Source organism: Caloenas nicobarica, chromosome 1, assembly GCF_036013445.1.
Source record: "Caloenas nicobarica isolate bCalNic1 chromosome 1, bCalNic1.hap1, whole genome shotgun sequence".
NCBI classification, from domain to species: Eukaryota; Metazoa; Chordata; class Aves; order Columbiformes; family Columbidae; genus Caloenas; species Caloenas nicobarica.
The window spans coordinates 53,640,306-53,656,732 of NC_088245.1; the positions used below are offsets into that span (position 1 = coordinate 53,640,306).

Here is a 16,427-nt window from a genome sequence, read left to right on the forward strand (position 1 = left end):
ACCATACCCTGGTACTGGCCTTTCTGAGGAACAAAACCTGAAATAGCCTCTCCCGTGCAGTCATCTGGGAAATGTGCTACAACCACCCATTCCATCTGAAGGTGTGGGCATAAGGAAGGAATGGCAGGTATCAGCTTGGCCTGTGATAAATGGAATTAAAGAAAGTGAAATGACTTAACCATGGAAAAACACGGAAGGAAGGTTTTGACAGACCGGGCTGACATGGATTTAAACACATGCTTTTTGAAGCCTGCCCAAGCCAAGAAAGCAATGTTCAGCTGGATCTAAATTACTACAAATAATCTTACATTCTGTATTAAAAAGTTCCAGAGGAAATGGGGAAAAGAGGATGACAGACTTCTGACTAAAACCCTGCTAAGACTCTTACAAGTAATATCACATCCTCCCTGTCCAAAGAATGCCAACACCTGTAATTTACTATTTCTGGCTGAAGCCACTCCTTCAAAGAGGATGGTAATTTTTAAGTAATGGAAGAACCTGCTGAAAGCCATGGCTCAGCACATAGACATAAGCAAGTACACAAGGCCAGTTTTACAAATCAGTGACTTGGAAGGAGTAACTGGAATAGGAAATCAAAAGGATGAATAGGCACATAGAAGAAACTTCTGAAAAACAGCAAGAACAGCATAAATAAAACCCATTTATAGTCTGTAAACATATTTTTTCTTATATATTTTTAGAAGGTGTAAGAACATATTATTGTTAGATTTGGAGAATTTAGGCTTAGAACACACAATGAAAATGACCCACTCACATGTAGCTTTTAATGCTTTTTTTCCTATTTTTTCCCTATTTTTATTATACTAAAGTAAAATCTAATCAGTTTATTGTAACGATTTTATCAAGGTAGCAATTCCAGCATTTATTCTCCTCATTGCAAACAGTGTATTTCAATGTAGAAAAATTTAGGGAAGGAAGATACTACACTGCTCACTCTTGAATTACTGAAGAACTGACTTAATTCTTCAAAATGTGGGACTGGCTTCAGTTTGAAAAAATGGAATGAAATTCCATTGAATTTCCATTGAATGAAATAAAATGGTTCAAGTAGATCAAAGGGAAAGCTCAATAGAATGTCTGATTTAAGGCAAAAGAGCTAGAAATTAATATGGTATTTTGATTGACTTTTAAATAGTTTGTGCCACTGCACTTCAATGACATGTCTAAATACTGCTTTTATTCTTTATATTCTAAAAATCAGCAAAGAAATAAGTTTATTTTAGCAATACTGTGACATGGAAGAATTTGGCTAAGTTTAAAAAAAAAAAGTAGATTTTGTAACTTTCTATTTATATCGCAGCATAAATACAAGAATTCTAATTAATGTAGCAACAGCAGCAAAACAACAACAAAACAGAAATGGGTGACAGCAAGAGAGCAGCCAGTACAGAATAATTTCAAGATCCACTATTTTATGAATGGCTGTACTACAGGCCACAACTGGCCTCAAACCAAAGACTGAAAGACGTAAAAGTTCTTTCATAAATCTTCAGTGAGTTTGAGTGCTTATATTTCCCTTTTAAGGCATGCTAAACATATTTCCTTCACCCTATTTGAATAAATTCCTTACTGACACTGGGCCAAATGTTCCAAAAAAAAGTTGTAGGAAATTTTTATATTCTTGCTACTCATACTTTTTTCTAGGCCTGTCTATCATCTGATAGCATGTGTGATGCAATTACATTCTTTCACTCTTCTCTATTTATTACAACTCTGGACAAACTTCACGGCTTTGTTATAACATTGTTTTTAAGCTGTTGCTTGTCTTCATGCCATAATTGTAAATACCAAAACCAGAGCTGCTGAAAATATTCATTTTCTTTAATATTCCTTTCCACATGTAAGTATTAGAAGAAAAAACAGCTCAGCTCTTTCTGCCCTATGATGTGAGAACTTTTCCTGAAGATGGTTTGATCTTTAATGTAATTATTTTTCAAGCTTCAAGTAATTCCTGAAAACTGTGTCAAAATCAGGGTTCCCAGGTAAGAAAATATTTTTGCATTCTTAACTCTGTGGTCGCACCCTCTGCATGCAAATACCTTCCAGACAAGGGGTGCTCATCCTTTTAATGTTGGTCCATAGCCTACCATTTCTCCCAGCTGGAAATAAAAATGCTCCACAAGTACTGAAAGATAAGGTGCTGAAGAACTGGCTCAAATATGAGCCCATATACCATAAAACTGACATTGATTTTCTTTAAAAAAGTGTAAGATGAGTTCAAATAGAAGATTTACATCCTTGCCAAGCTGCTTGCTAGCTCACTACGATGTATTTGTGGAAGACACAGACCTTAGCAAGAATTTCCTTTATGTGCTTCAGCGTACTTCTCATAAAAAATTGCAGGGCCAAAGTAAATCGAATCATTCAATGTGTCCCTGAGACACAGTTATTCCACGTAGATCTCCAAAACCAAAATTATTTAGGCTCTGAAAACTGAAAACACAGCTATAACAGAACAAAGTTATACTAATTATTTGTCTAGTTACCATTCCCTTTTTGCTGATGGTTATTACTAACATTTTTCTTCCTGATTTGTCAATACAAATTTTACGGCTGCTCTTATTTAAAACAGCGCAACTGTAGATAAAGCCTTCAAGCACAGTATTTTTTTCATAACTTTGCTAAACCCAGTGCAGAAGTATGTACCAGCCCTTTCATATAATAAAGGTAGGAGTAGTTGATCAATTTTCTTGAACGCAATTCTGAATTTTCTTATTCAGAATCACATTCCACAAGACAGAAAAAACCCAGAGCTTCCTGTTACCAGAAGGGGGAAAATAAGACTGTAATTTGCTTTCTCTTTGAGATATGAAAATTAAGGAGCACTTACTCAGGAATGTAAGCAATAAACTTTTCTAGCAGAATGTTTAGCAGAGTCTTACCATTGTATCCTGGCACTGGTTTTCCTGCCTGTCCAGGTGGAGGTGTCGTAGAGTTCCCCAAACCAATACAAGAAGCAGTAATTGCAGAACCAGATTCTGTTAAGAGATCACAGATATTGTCAGTTAAGATTGTTCTTAGTGTCATTAAGTATTTATTGGTTCCAAGTTTTGCTTCTAGTTCAGCACATCAAAATAGTAAAGTAAAATAAAAATCCCAGACAAGCAATGGAAGATTTAGAATTCAGAAGCTTTTATGTTTCATCTAATTAAAGTTCATTACATAAATCTGCATTATTCAAAAGCGAACTTTTTCCATTCCACATAAGACAGTCAGATTCTGCATTACACCTGTAATTTATTCTGCTGTGGGTATAAGCTTATACAACGCCAGTAAGAAACCGCCTACAGCAAAGCCATGAAATACTGTGTAGGGTACTTCAAGGGTTATATCACAAGCCAAGATACTCAGGAAGAATACATTCCAGAAAAAAAAAAAAAAAAAAAAGAAAAAAAAAAATCAGTCAATTCCTGGTTGATTATCTTTTCCCTGTAAAGCAATATCGAAGTGTCTGTTGTTCTAGTTTGGAGCTACACATTCAGAGGTTTGGAAGGTGAAAAAATGCCAAATCTCCATGAAAATATTGGTCAGAAAAATCAGAGAAGAGATGAACTGGGAACTGAAAGATCTCCCTTGAACTGGGAATTGACACATACTTCTAATCAAGACCTCTCAATCAAAAAAACCTGAGGGGAGAGGAAGAATCTGGAATTTCTGAAGATTATTTGGATTTGCCTGATTCTCCAATATGCTGCTAACAAAAACAATATAAACTAGAAAGGAAACTTCATCATAGTAATTTATCTGTATTTGTCCCTGCTTTTTGAACAACAGTGAATAAGACAATTAATTTCCACTTATCGTAACCAAGAATCACAAGTTCTAAAACTTTGTGAATAGGTGTTTATAATTGCTGCTATATCTTCTATTGTCTTCTCAATTACCAGTGGATATATCATTTTCATATTTACCCAGTGCTCTAATCTCCAAGTGGTATATTAAGTTCCCATGTGTCAGTAAGACTTTTTATATACATGAAAAAATATGATTTTTTTGGTGGTTGGACCAGATACTAATTCAGAGATGGAATCCCCAAAGCATTTGCTTTTTGTGTCAGGTTAACAGTTTCTGAATACTAAAGATTCCCTTACAATGCAGAAGCACAAAGGAGAGCCGTCAAAGGATAACATGAATCTTTGTGATATACATTTCTTGGGAAATCAATGCATATCTGCCAAATGGGATGCTGGATTGAAATATCAGTTTCCCAAACCTATCAGGAAAAAGGAACTCCTTTCCAGGACAGCACATCTTATGACACAAAAAAGCAGTTTGACTTGGAAGTGGAATTCCTTTCAAAATCCTGCTGAAAATAAATCAGCACTGTTCAGAAGAATACAGAAAAATAAGTACTGGTGAGAAATTTTCTTTACCAATTATGTGTAATACAAGTACTGTGTGGCCCTTTTATATATTTCCAATAGATAAAGTTGATCAAGAATCTTTGGTTTCAGTTAAGGTTGGTTTCTTTACAGTTCAAGTTAGGACCTATATGCAGGTAGCAAGACCCAGGCCTGAAAGCTAAAACAGCAACAGTTTGAAGAAGGACAACACGTGTCAAATGGATGTTGTACAGGGTGTTTCAAAAGGATGGACCCAGTTTGGAATCACTATATCTTTGAAATTGGGTCCATCCTTTTCAAACACCCTGTATTCCAGCTACTCCTTACATCAGGTTTCTGAATGTACAGACAGGCATCCCTTACCTGACACTCATTTATAGCTGCAGATTCTCTGAGATTAATGCACAGCCTCTAGACAGATTTCCAACACTGAAGTTTTTAGGAACTTGCATATTCTTAACATAGGGAACAGAACAGTAGGTCTGTCTTCCAGTCAGTCCCTCCTGCAAACACTTAGGCACTAACCTTCCACTGACTGCGCTAGCAAGCTAACTCACCCTCCGGCTGTGGTGGAAGGGTTTTCAGGGACAACTGGATCATAAAAGTAATTTCCTTTATGCATAACACCTTATAATGTGACAATGAAACAGCTATTTGGAAGAGCAACGTTTCACACTGGAAGAGCAATGTTGCACAACTAGTCTGGTAACTACATTCAACATCTGCTCTAAGTTATAATGGGATGAATATAGACACCTCTGAGAATAACGAAAAGCACTTCGCTGAGACTTGGAAGAGAGAGTTAGTGAGAGATCATCTTGAAATCATAGCTGTTAAAGTGTCCCAAGTCCCTCCTTAGGTTTTCACTCTCAGGGTGAGGGCTGAGGTAAAGAAATAGCCCTTGAAATTCTAAGATGTGACCTTCTTTGTTTTGTCCCACTCTATACGTATGTGAAAGATACTATTTTAAAGATATTTCAGTGTTATTGAGCTACACCGGACAATTGATGAATAGTCTGACGTAGGCATTTTTGTTGCGTTTGTGCCTCTGAAAGTAATTCTTGTGCCAGAGAAGGTGCTACTGACGGAGAAGCAAAATGTGCACTCTCTTACAAGTAGCCAGGGGAGCCTGTACAGGTACACCAGACTTCAGTCATCAGAAAGCTTCCACCTGCCCGTGTGCCTGACTTGCAGAAGCTGCGCTCTGCCAAATGATGCGGAGCAACAGATAGCAAGTCCTGTGCTCAAAATCGTCTTGCTTATTCACAGTCAACAGTCAAGTTCAATCAAAATAAACAGATCTGAAATAACTCAAGACTTTAAAGATGAAAAACGCCCTGCACCACTTACATTCCTGATAGATTATAATTTCTAGACCGTGTCTCATGTTCTTCAACATAATAGACTGTCACACTGCTGAAATATTGTGTTGTCTGGTAGGAAGTACTTATGGAAAATACACTGTATTCTGACATGAATATTTGAGTTTGGGCTGCACTAAGTGAGTAATGTAAAGCTGCCTGCCATGAATTTCTTAGGATGCAATGGATAGACACTAGAAGCATGCAAAAGAGGTGGGAAGTTGTTATGTAGCAGGAGAAAAAAAGAAGAAAAAGGAGCAACGGTCATACATTAACAAATTAATGAATGCAATAAATATAATACATGAAATTCTCACTGTAGCAGTGCTGGTTTGAGTCGTTCTCCTGGCAAAGCTGTCACTTTGGTTGAGAGTAATTAAAGGAATTACTACAGCAGAAGACAGCACTGATAAAAACGAGAGGAGGGTCTATGGAAGGTAAAAAGCTTAGGCAGCAACTGATAACAAAGCCATCCACATAGCAAGAAGGCAGCTGTGAAGAAACTAAGAAACTCCTTTCACATGCTCCCTCCACACACTGGTCATTGTAATTATGCCCAAAAGGGTGGAATGAAGAACTCATTGAAGGAACAGCAACATGCTTTCTAGTATGGCAACTACTGGGCATCCAGAAACAGAAAACCACAGTACTAGGTGAATTATAGCACTCAAAATCTGCATCAGAGCATACCATGCTGCTTCCTTATAATAAAACCAAATCTAACACAGCACAGAAATAATATGTACTGGGAGGGTCTTGAATATTCAGGGACCAGGTCATCAAGTATTCACACAGACTTTATTTCCTTCATCCTTTGGCACTGTGCACGGCAAAGAAAGTTTCCCAGTCAGTTCATCATCACTGAAACCCAAGCAAGTTTCTAAGTCTCTCACTGCACTAGCAGTAGGTGGCCCCACTCAACTTGTGATTGAACACTGTTAACCTTGACAAATTCTGTCTAGATAGCCATGCTGCAGGCTGGTAGATCAAGCACCGCTTCAGTCTTACGCTTGCTGGTCTTGTAAGATAATTTCAGATAGTCGTCTTAGCCTCTGTACAGTACAGCTCAGCCATGCCCTCTGCAAGGACTCAAAAATACCCACTGTATAATTTTGCCATGAACTTTTCTTCATCTCTCCTCTGGAAGAGATCTGCACTCTCTGCACAGCTTCAGGTTGGTGCATGAGACATGATATAGTATTAATGTGCAGAATGACCAAGTACACCTGGCTAGTGCTGAGTATTTAACTACAAGCAGTCTGATGCTAATTTTCCACCAACACTAAAACAAGGCGATGGCACCTGGCTACTATTACCCCAGGGCACTAAAGGGCACAGAGGAGAAGAGGTCGGATAATCCCAATGCAAAGTGACGTGATGCTGGGCTGTCAGCTGGCAGACTGCCCCAAAAGTCCTCAGCTGCACCCACATTGTTAGTATATGTTGATATGCCCTGACTTTTGCCATCTCCTAAGTGTAAAGGCTAGCGAAAATTACTTTTCAGTTCTATGATCACTATATCATGAACTTCCCCATCCATTTTACTCATTTCCTCTTCATTTTGCTTAAGCCTGTTATCAAATGAAGTAAAATTTAATGACAGAGCTTGTATTTACTGAAATTCTCATTTTCTAATATATTTAGCAGGGTACTGCAGTAACTTGCAACAGAGAAGTCAGAGGAGCTGCAAGGAGACAACGACAACTGAATAATCTGGAGAACTGTAAATTCTTAAGGATTCCTTGATTCGGTTTTACCAGCTGTCAGAAAGCAAGTATAAAATTAAATCCAATTCACACATTATGCACAATTAGGTTAGACTAAAGACAATCTGTCATCCTAAACTCTGAAAGACTTTGCTGGCTGGTAGTGAAACTTCAAAAACTCTTTCATGCATCATTTGGTATTTCATTTCACCCCTTATTTCTGAGGAGTATGACAGATGCAGCAGAAAAACTCTTGAACAGTGATGGTAATTATAATTTCTTTTTCCTCCATCTGACTTCATTCTTAACTTATTCCTCTTGTGAATTAAGTGCATGCAGCATCAACACAATAAATACCAGGTGCACACAAAATGCCAAAATATGGTAAGCAAGTAGCTGGGTTCTATCTTAGCAAAACCCACAAGAAGTATCGAATTTTAGGTGAGGTATGCAAGCTGAGTGATTTGTAATCAATATTTTAATACTTGTTTTATATGTGTTTTTTCAGCTTCTTACAAACTTAAGTAAAGCTAGGGTAAAGAACATGCAATAAACCAACTGGAAAGAATTTCAGTTAAGACATTCTTGCTCAAACTTTATTAAGAGAGACTATCGCATCTGAAGCATGACCTTGTCCATCAGGCTGCTTACAGTTTAATTTACATTCATTTGGCAGAAGATTAGAACAATTTGTTACCTTGAGGTGGGATGGCTGCAAAACATGTTTGTTCATCCAACTAGTACCCTACAAAACAGAGTGTAAAACCTCTACAAGCTAACTGTAAGCCTCCTGAAAAAAAAAAAAAAAGTGTTTTTCACCTATTCTTCACATCAAAATGAAATTAAACTTGACCTTTCTCACTTGCTTAAATTGTATACAGAGCCTTAAAAACACTCCACTTAACTGCTTAATTTTACTCAGAAACTATAATGTAGAAACTTCAATCAGAAAACATGGAAAAGAGATATAAATAGGAAATGAATCAATCCATTTTTTAAATGGTGACTAAGGAAACCAGAAAGATCAGTTAATTAAACAGACTCTCCAGTACAGATATATTTGCACGACAGGACCAGTGCACTGCATAGAATCTTGCTTTTTTTTCTGGTTATGACTATTTGCTGTTCAGTATTCACTTCCACTTGAAGTTCTCCTTATTCTCTATATTCTTTATTGTACGGCAGCACCAAGGGTGCTCAATCAACAATGGGGCCATACACTACAGACACCACAGAAAATGGTTACTGTCTGAAAGATCAGCACAGACAAAAGCCAAAAGGGACAACGATGTGACAGCCATATTCATTTTCATTATTCACTGTATGAAGAAGGATGATTTTGTAATTAAAATGCACAACCGGACACTATGGTTGACTTCAGCTAATTTAAATGCACATTAGTGAAGATAATTATAAAAAAAAAAGTGTGGTCTCATTATCCTTCTATGCTTTGGTTGTACATTCCCATCTACATTTTTCCCCCATTTTGACATGAAATTGGATTGAACTGATTCAGATTTAAAAAAAACCCAAACAACAAAAAACAAAAAGTAATTCTTTCAGCCAGGTTAGTTTCTGCCTAAATCAACGCTCCAATTCTGCTCACCACGTGGCCACACACATGGTAGGACTGGCCTTAGAGCAGGGGTACCTGGGCAGTGCCAGAGGTGAAGGAGAGATGCTCCACTCCCTCCTTCCCTGGTGGTTTGCACTTATTAGACCGTGCACAAATCCCACACGCAGCGACACGCTGCCACCGCCAAGCTATTTATCTCTGTATGTTTCATTTAAAACAGGAAGAGTATCACAAGTATTTCCTCCCCCACAATCAATTTGTCCATTTAGTCTAATTCATGGCTTAGGATATCACTTTATATTTTAAATGTCAAATGAAATGCAGGTAGACATTTAAGTGCTTTCATAAGCCACGTTATTTTTCTGAAATAGAGCTTTAGTGACAAATAGCTTTCTGAAAGCTCACCTGTGCAGATACTCTATTGGTTTAACTTTACATCAGATCTCGATCTGCAGCGGTATCGATGATTGCCTCCCACTCCGTGGTTCCAATGAAGCTGGGAAATTAAACCACAAATTTGGGACACCACAGAATCACAGAATCACAGAATCACAGAATGTTAGGGATTGGAAGGGACCTCGAAAGATCATCTAGTCCAATCCCCCTGCCAGAGCAGGAAAACTTAGGTGAGGTTACACAGGAAGGCGTCCAGGCGGGTTTTGAATGTCTCCAGAGAAGGAGAATCCACAACCCCCCTGGGCAGCCTGTTCCAGTGTTCTGTCACCCTCACTGAGAAGAAGTTTCTTCTCACATTTAAGTGGAACCTCTTGTGTTCCAGCTTGAACCCATTACCCCTTGTCTTACTGTTGGTTGTCACCGAGAAGAGCCTAGCTCCATCCTCGTGACACCCACCCTTTATATATTTATAAACATTAATGAGGTCACCCCTCAGTCTCCTCTTCTCCAAGCTAAAGAGACCCAGCTCCCTCAGCCTTTCCTCATAAGGGAGATGCTCCACTCCCTTAATCATCTTTGTGGCCCTGCGCTGGACTCTCTCCAGAAGTTCCCTGTCCTTCTTGAACTGAGGGGCCCAGAACTGGACACAATATTCCAGATGAGGTCTCACCAGGGCAGAGTAGAGGGGAAGGAGAACCTCTCTGGACCTACTAACCACCCCCCTTCTAATACACCCCAGGATGCCATTGGCCTTCTTGGCCACAAGGGCACAGTGCTGGCTCATGGTCATCCTGCTGTCCACCAGGACCCCCAGGTCCCTTTCCCCTACACTGCTCTCTAATAGGTCATTCCCCAACCTGTACTGGAACCTGGGGTTGTTCCTGCCCAGATGCAAGACTCTACATTTCCCCTTGTTATATTTCATTAAATTTTTCCCCGCCCAACTCTCTAGCCTGTCCAGATCTCGCTGGATGGCAGCACAGCCTTCTGGCGTGTCAGCCACTCCTCCCAGCTTGGTGTCATCAGCAAACTTGCTGATAGTACACTCAATTCCCTCATCCAAGTCATTGATGAATATATTGAACAGTATTGGTCCCAGAACTGACCCTTGAGGCACTCCACTAGATACAGGCCTCCAACCAGACTCCGCCCCATTGATCACAACTCTCTGGCTTCTCTCCTTCAGCCAGTTTGCAGTCCACCTCACTACCCGATCATCCAGTCCACACTTCCTCAGTTTTGCCGTGAGGATGCTGTGGGAGACGGTGTCAAATGCTTTGCTGAAGTCAAGGTAGACCACATCCACTGCTCTGCCATCGTCAATCCACCTTGTTACGTCTTCATAAAAGGCTATGAGGTTGGTCAAACACGACTTCCCCTTGGTGAAGCCATGTTGACTGCCCCTGATGACCCTCTTATCCTTGATATGTCTTAAGATGGCACCAAGGATAAGGTGTTCCATCACTTTCCCAGGGATGGAGGTGAGGCTGACCGGTCTATAGTTGCCCGGGTCCTCCTTCTTGCCCTTTTTGAAGACCGGAGTGACATTTGCTTTCCTCCAGTCCTCAGGCACCTCTCCCGTTTCCCAAGACTTGGCAAAGATGATGGAGAGTGGTCCAGCAATGACTTCAGCCAGCTCCCTCAGCACCCGCGGGTGCATCCCATCTGGACCCATGGATTTATGGATGTCCAGATTGCTTAATTGCTCCCTAACCCAGTCCTCATCAACTGAGGCAGACTCCTCCATTGCCCTGCCTTCCTCTGGGGCCTCAGGGGTACGGGGCTCCTCAGGACAGCCTCCGGCAGAGTAGACAGAGACAAAGAAGGCATTCAGTAATTCTGCCTTCTCTGTATCTTCTGTCACCAGGGCACCCACCCCGTTCATCAGTGGGCCTACATTGCCTCTGGTGTTAGTTTTATCTGCCATGTATTTGAAGAACCTCTTCCTGTTGTCCTTGACCCCTCTCGCCAGGTTTAACTCTAAGGAGGCCTTAGCTTTCCTAGTTGCCTCCCTACATCCTCTGACAACAGCCTTATATTCTTCCCAAGTGGCCAGCCCCTCCTTCCATGATTTGTAAACCCTCCTCTTCCACTTGAGCTTACCCAGCAGTTCCCTGTTTAACCACGCAGGTCTCCTGGCTCCCTTCCTTGACTTCCTGCGCATCGGGATGCACTGATCTTGAGCTTGGTAGAAGCAGTCCCTGAATGTTAACCAACTATCTTGGGCGCCTTTACCTTCAAGCAGCCTTGCCCACGGGATTTCCTCCAGCAACTGTTTGAAAAGGCCAAAGTCGGCCCTGCTGAAGTCCAGGGTTGCAATTCTGCTCGGTATTCTGCTCCCACCACAGGAGATTCTGAACTCCACCATCTCATGGTCACTGCAACCAAGGCAGCCCCCCACCTTTACTGCTTCGACCAGACCCTCCTTGTTAGCGAGGACGAGATCCAGCAGCGCACCTCTTCTAGTCGGCTCCTCCACCATTTGCATCAGAAAGTTGTCATCAATGCACTGGAGGAACCTCCTAGACTGAGGCTGGCTGGCTGAGTAGTCCTTCCAGCAAACATCAGGGTAGTTAAAATCCCCCATAACAACCAGAGCCTGTGACTGTGAGGCCACGCTCAGCTGCCCATAGAAGGCCTCATCAACTTCCTCACCCTGATCTGGTGGCCTGTAATAGACTCCCACAACAGTGTCACCCCTGCCAGCCTGCCCCTTAATTCTCACCCACAGACTCTCAACTCGCTCCTCAACCGCACCTGGACAGTACTCTATACATTGCAGTTGCTCTCTCACATAAAGAGCAACTCCACCACCTCGCCTGGCTGGCCTGTCTTTCCTGAAAAGGGCATAGCCATCCATGACCACATTCCAGTCATGTGAGCTGTCCCACCATGTCTCTGTAATTGCCACCAGATCATAATCTCCTGACCGAACGCAGGTTTCTAACTCCTCCTGCTTATTCCCCATGCTGCGCGCATTGGTGTACAGGCACTTCAGGGAGCGAGCCGAGTACACCGATTTCACCCTAGGGGCCTGGGGGGCCTCCTGGTCTTTATTGATTCCAGTGTGCTGCCCCACTGATGCAAGCCCAGCTACAACCCCATCCCCCTTCAAATCTAGTTTAAAGCCCTGCAAATGAGCCCTGCTAATTCCTGTCCCAGCATCTTTTTACCCCTTCCAAACTTTAAAAGGAAATACTGTATTATATTCAGTGTTGCACTAATTAAAGTATATTCGTTTAAATAAATGGGCAAGCATTCCCATATTATTATGCACTTATGCAGCCCTGAGAATGACAGCTTCAAGCTTGTTTGCACTATCTAGGAATTATGATATTAGTATTAACCTGGCTGTGGAGCCATATTAATACGTACACAACAACAGCTATGTACAGCTAGCCAGAGGCAGAGTGTTTCCCTTATTTATTGTGAATGTACAGAAGCACATGAAAAAATAATCACAAAATAAGCTAAAGGTATTTGAAAATCTGAAGCCTGTTTCTCAAAATAAAATCCATTTGGTTTGTAAAGTAATATATTTTCTGGAAGTACCTGAGTTTCCATGCTTATTCTTAAGAGAAACCATAATTCTTTTAGTATTTAATTAAATGCTTCAAAGCACTTGTAGTCATAATGCATCTCTTACTATTAATACATATTACACTTGTGAAGGCGAAATATTTCATGTATAACAGTTCTATTGCTATATTCAACCTACCCCTTTAAAACAAAAATCAATCCCCAAAATCATTAAAATTCCCCCAAGGCTCCCTTTTATGATCTTATCCAAACACAGAACGTATTTACAAACTGTGCTCTTTGTGGTATCATACATATATACAAGGTCTCTGAAGATTCCAAAGCACATCCAAACAAAATCTCCAGAATAAATGTTTAAAATGTAACTATAAAGAAGCTCTAACTAGCTCAGTTAAAGGTTGGGGGGGCCATGACAAATATTAAAACCAAAGAAGGAAATAAGTTCAGTTATCACAAACTGGCAAGCTAGTCATAAAGCACCAGAAGTTTATGCATTCGTTTTTTAAGTACAGCAGGTTCCTTTGCCTCCAAATGCTAATTTATAATGTACATCTTCTAAGTTGCCTACAGCAAAATGACAGCCAAGGTAATCAGAGAATAAAAAGCTTTTTGGTTGTATTTTGAAGATGTCAGGTGGCATGTTTAAACATGCATTAAGTTGGGCAATGCATTGAATTATAATACATTTTCAGACTAAAACCGGATTTCCGATTTTTATTTTCCTCCTACTCTAACAGCATAACTGACACACGAAGAAATACTATGAGATAAATGTAGATTATAGAAAGTAATTACACATCTCAGTGCTAACCGTTTACTGTTTAATCATTTTGGAGAATTTTAATATATTGCATGCATAGTAATACTGCAGAGATGGAAAAGATAGATAAAACTACTACTGTGCAATTCAAATATATTTTCTGTATCAGGATCTAACATCTTAGAAACTCCTGTTCTCTTTCTTTCTGCCTTCACTGGCCAGCCTTAAGTCCTGCAGAGGATCATTCCTTCCATGCACTAGATCCATGCAGCTTACTACTAGCTTTCCTGTTCTTAAATCATCAGGAAAATCATCTGCTTTACACTAATGAGGACTTTATTCTCTGAGCAACAACAACAAAAAAGCAGTTGCCATGCGACACGAATGAGATCAGCAACCTGTTAACGTCTCCACACATACAAACTGGAGGTGCTGTCACAGCTTGTCTCCTGCAGGCAGGTGGGACTGCACTATTCTTATTTAACATACTCGTTCCTAAACGCATCCCCTCTTCTTCATTTGCCTATTCAGTGCACACTAAACATAGTTCATGGCTGAGCTCTGTAACTGAAGACTGCTTTACAGTTCTTTTATTTTCAATCATCTAAACCACATCAATGAAATTTTAAAAAGGAGGAAAACATTTATAATACTTCATTCATTTTAATGCATGTCCCCGGCTGCAGGTGGAAAGACGATCAGAAAAGATTCAGCTTAATAAGCACTGAGAAACTGAAGTCAAATGGGAACAGAAAAGCTTAATACATACTTTCTATCCATTCTAAATTAGAAAATATCAGCACAAATGAGACAGAGTGTCTACAGCACAGCTGATACTGAATTTGTACCAACACAGAGAAGGTGCTGATCTGTGGGAATAGCCAGGAGGAAAAGAGAACCTTACCAGCAATTTAAAGAACAGAGGTGCATGGGGTTTTTACTAGAAGGAGCTAATGTGCTTACTGACTTAACCATGCCCAAACTGTCATCAATTCCATAAATAAAAACAAAAGGGATCCATCTTTTTTTAAGCTACAACACTCCTTCCATCTCTGACCCAGTATCATCTTTGCAACGTGGTGCATTTCCCAAAATCCATGGGAGAACTGGAAGCCATGTGAAATGACCATCTGAAATAATCCTCAAGAAAGAAACATTTTTGGAGGAGAAGACACACTTCAAGAAATGGGGGAGACAGTGACCAGCACCGAAGATCATAATAAACCTACAGAGCTGTAATGACTCATTCAAAGTAAAAACACCTTAGAGAATATGTGTATAATCCAGATGTACATTCTTTCATGTCCAAAATACACATAAGCAGTACACAGCAATAAACAAGACATTTCTGTAAAAAAACATTTCTCACCTAAGCAAATACAGCCTAAATTTCTGAAGGAGAATCCTCTTCACGTGGATTGCATGGAGAAAACTCATAAAAATTCAAGACTGGAAGATGAGTATAAATGACTCTAAGTCTGAAATGCTACAGAGAGCAGCACAATCAGAGAAGCTACATCACCCATATTACTAAGGATGGAGATGCTGAACTCTATTAGCATGAGCAGAAATTCAATATTTTACCATTAGATTAACAAGGATGACAGCAATAAAATGCCCAGTTCCGAGCACTGGCAGTCTTCAATGCTTAACTCTCTTCTCTGTCTACCTGGAAACAGGGTGCTCCAATGTAAGTTTTTCACAAGTAACCTGTTTTATCACATTTACAAATACGGACTCATTTCAGAAAGTTCTGTAATTCTAATGTTCCATGTGACCGCCCATATTAAGGCTAAAGTAGTTTATATCATAATGAAACATCATCAACAACAACAAAAAAGGTGGGGTGGAAGTAGAGTGAGGCTGAGGAAATATCGTCTCTGCAATTATAGTACAGGCTGGGATGTACACACAGATTGAGGGCTGCTATGTCCCACACTGAGGAGGGGCCGGATTTGTTCCCCCTTGCTTCACATCTGAGTGGTAACATTACTGGAATACTGGGACAGAGAGGCACAACTGCACTTTGCAGGTTTAAGAGACTGGTTGGCTCCTCCAAAGCAATTTAGCCCAAATTATCTGGCTTATTATAAAACAAGAGTGTCAAATCCTAATTTAAATCCATGTCACTCCTTTAAGTTATGTTAAATTACAATAAGATAAAAATTGCAAGAACTACCAATGCTCCAGCCTCAACAGATAAGCCAGTCATCAGGATAAGTTAGGAAAGAGCTCTTTGATTTTGACCAAATAAAAAAATACATACAAGTTCTGTTATTTTTCCTTTCTCTCAAGCTAATGGTAAAGGCCACAGTACAGAATAAGACAGCTCTGCATTACTGAAAGGTCAGTCTCTCTCTTGGTGATGCCTGTGGCCCTTGAAAAAACTTCCTCCTCTCCTCCAGTAAGGACAAAAATCTATCTGAACTGGGTGTCCTAACATGACATTGAAGGAATGATGAGCTACTGTAGCTAGTGACACACAGTCCGCATCTGCACGTTTGATTACTAAGCAACAAACTATGGCTGATACAACCTTTATGTTCACACCCTTAAAAGACAGAATGCAACCCCCAGGTGGAGACATGATAAATAACCACTTTTCTCCTCTTCCTCTACATGAATGCCTGATAGAAGTTCAGTTATACCAAAAATTATGCTCAGAGGACTCTGTAACTCAGGGCTGCAGCGCTGCAGAAATTTCTGCAGAGTAAATCCCACATC

General features: G+C 40.2%; 1 protein-coding gene across 1 annotated transcript in view; it reads right to left on the reverse strand.

Annotated features, from left to right (window-relative positions):
• The window catches only part of ACSS3 (acyl-CoA synthetase short chain family member 3), an 86,635-nt gene that overhangs the window by 16,941 nt on the left and 53,267 nt on the right, over positions 1–16,427 (reverse strand). Inside the window, 1 exon segment of the mRNA XM_065658521.1 lies at positions 2,904–2,999. Coding sequence (XP_065514593.1) covers positions 2,904–2,999 — 96 coding nt within the window.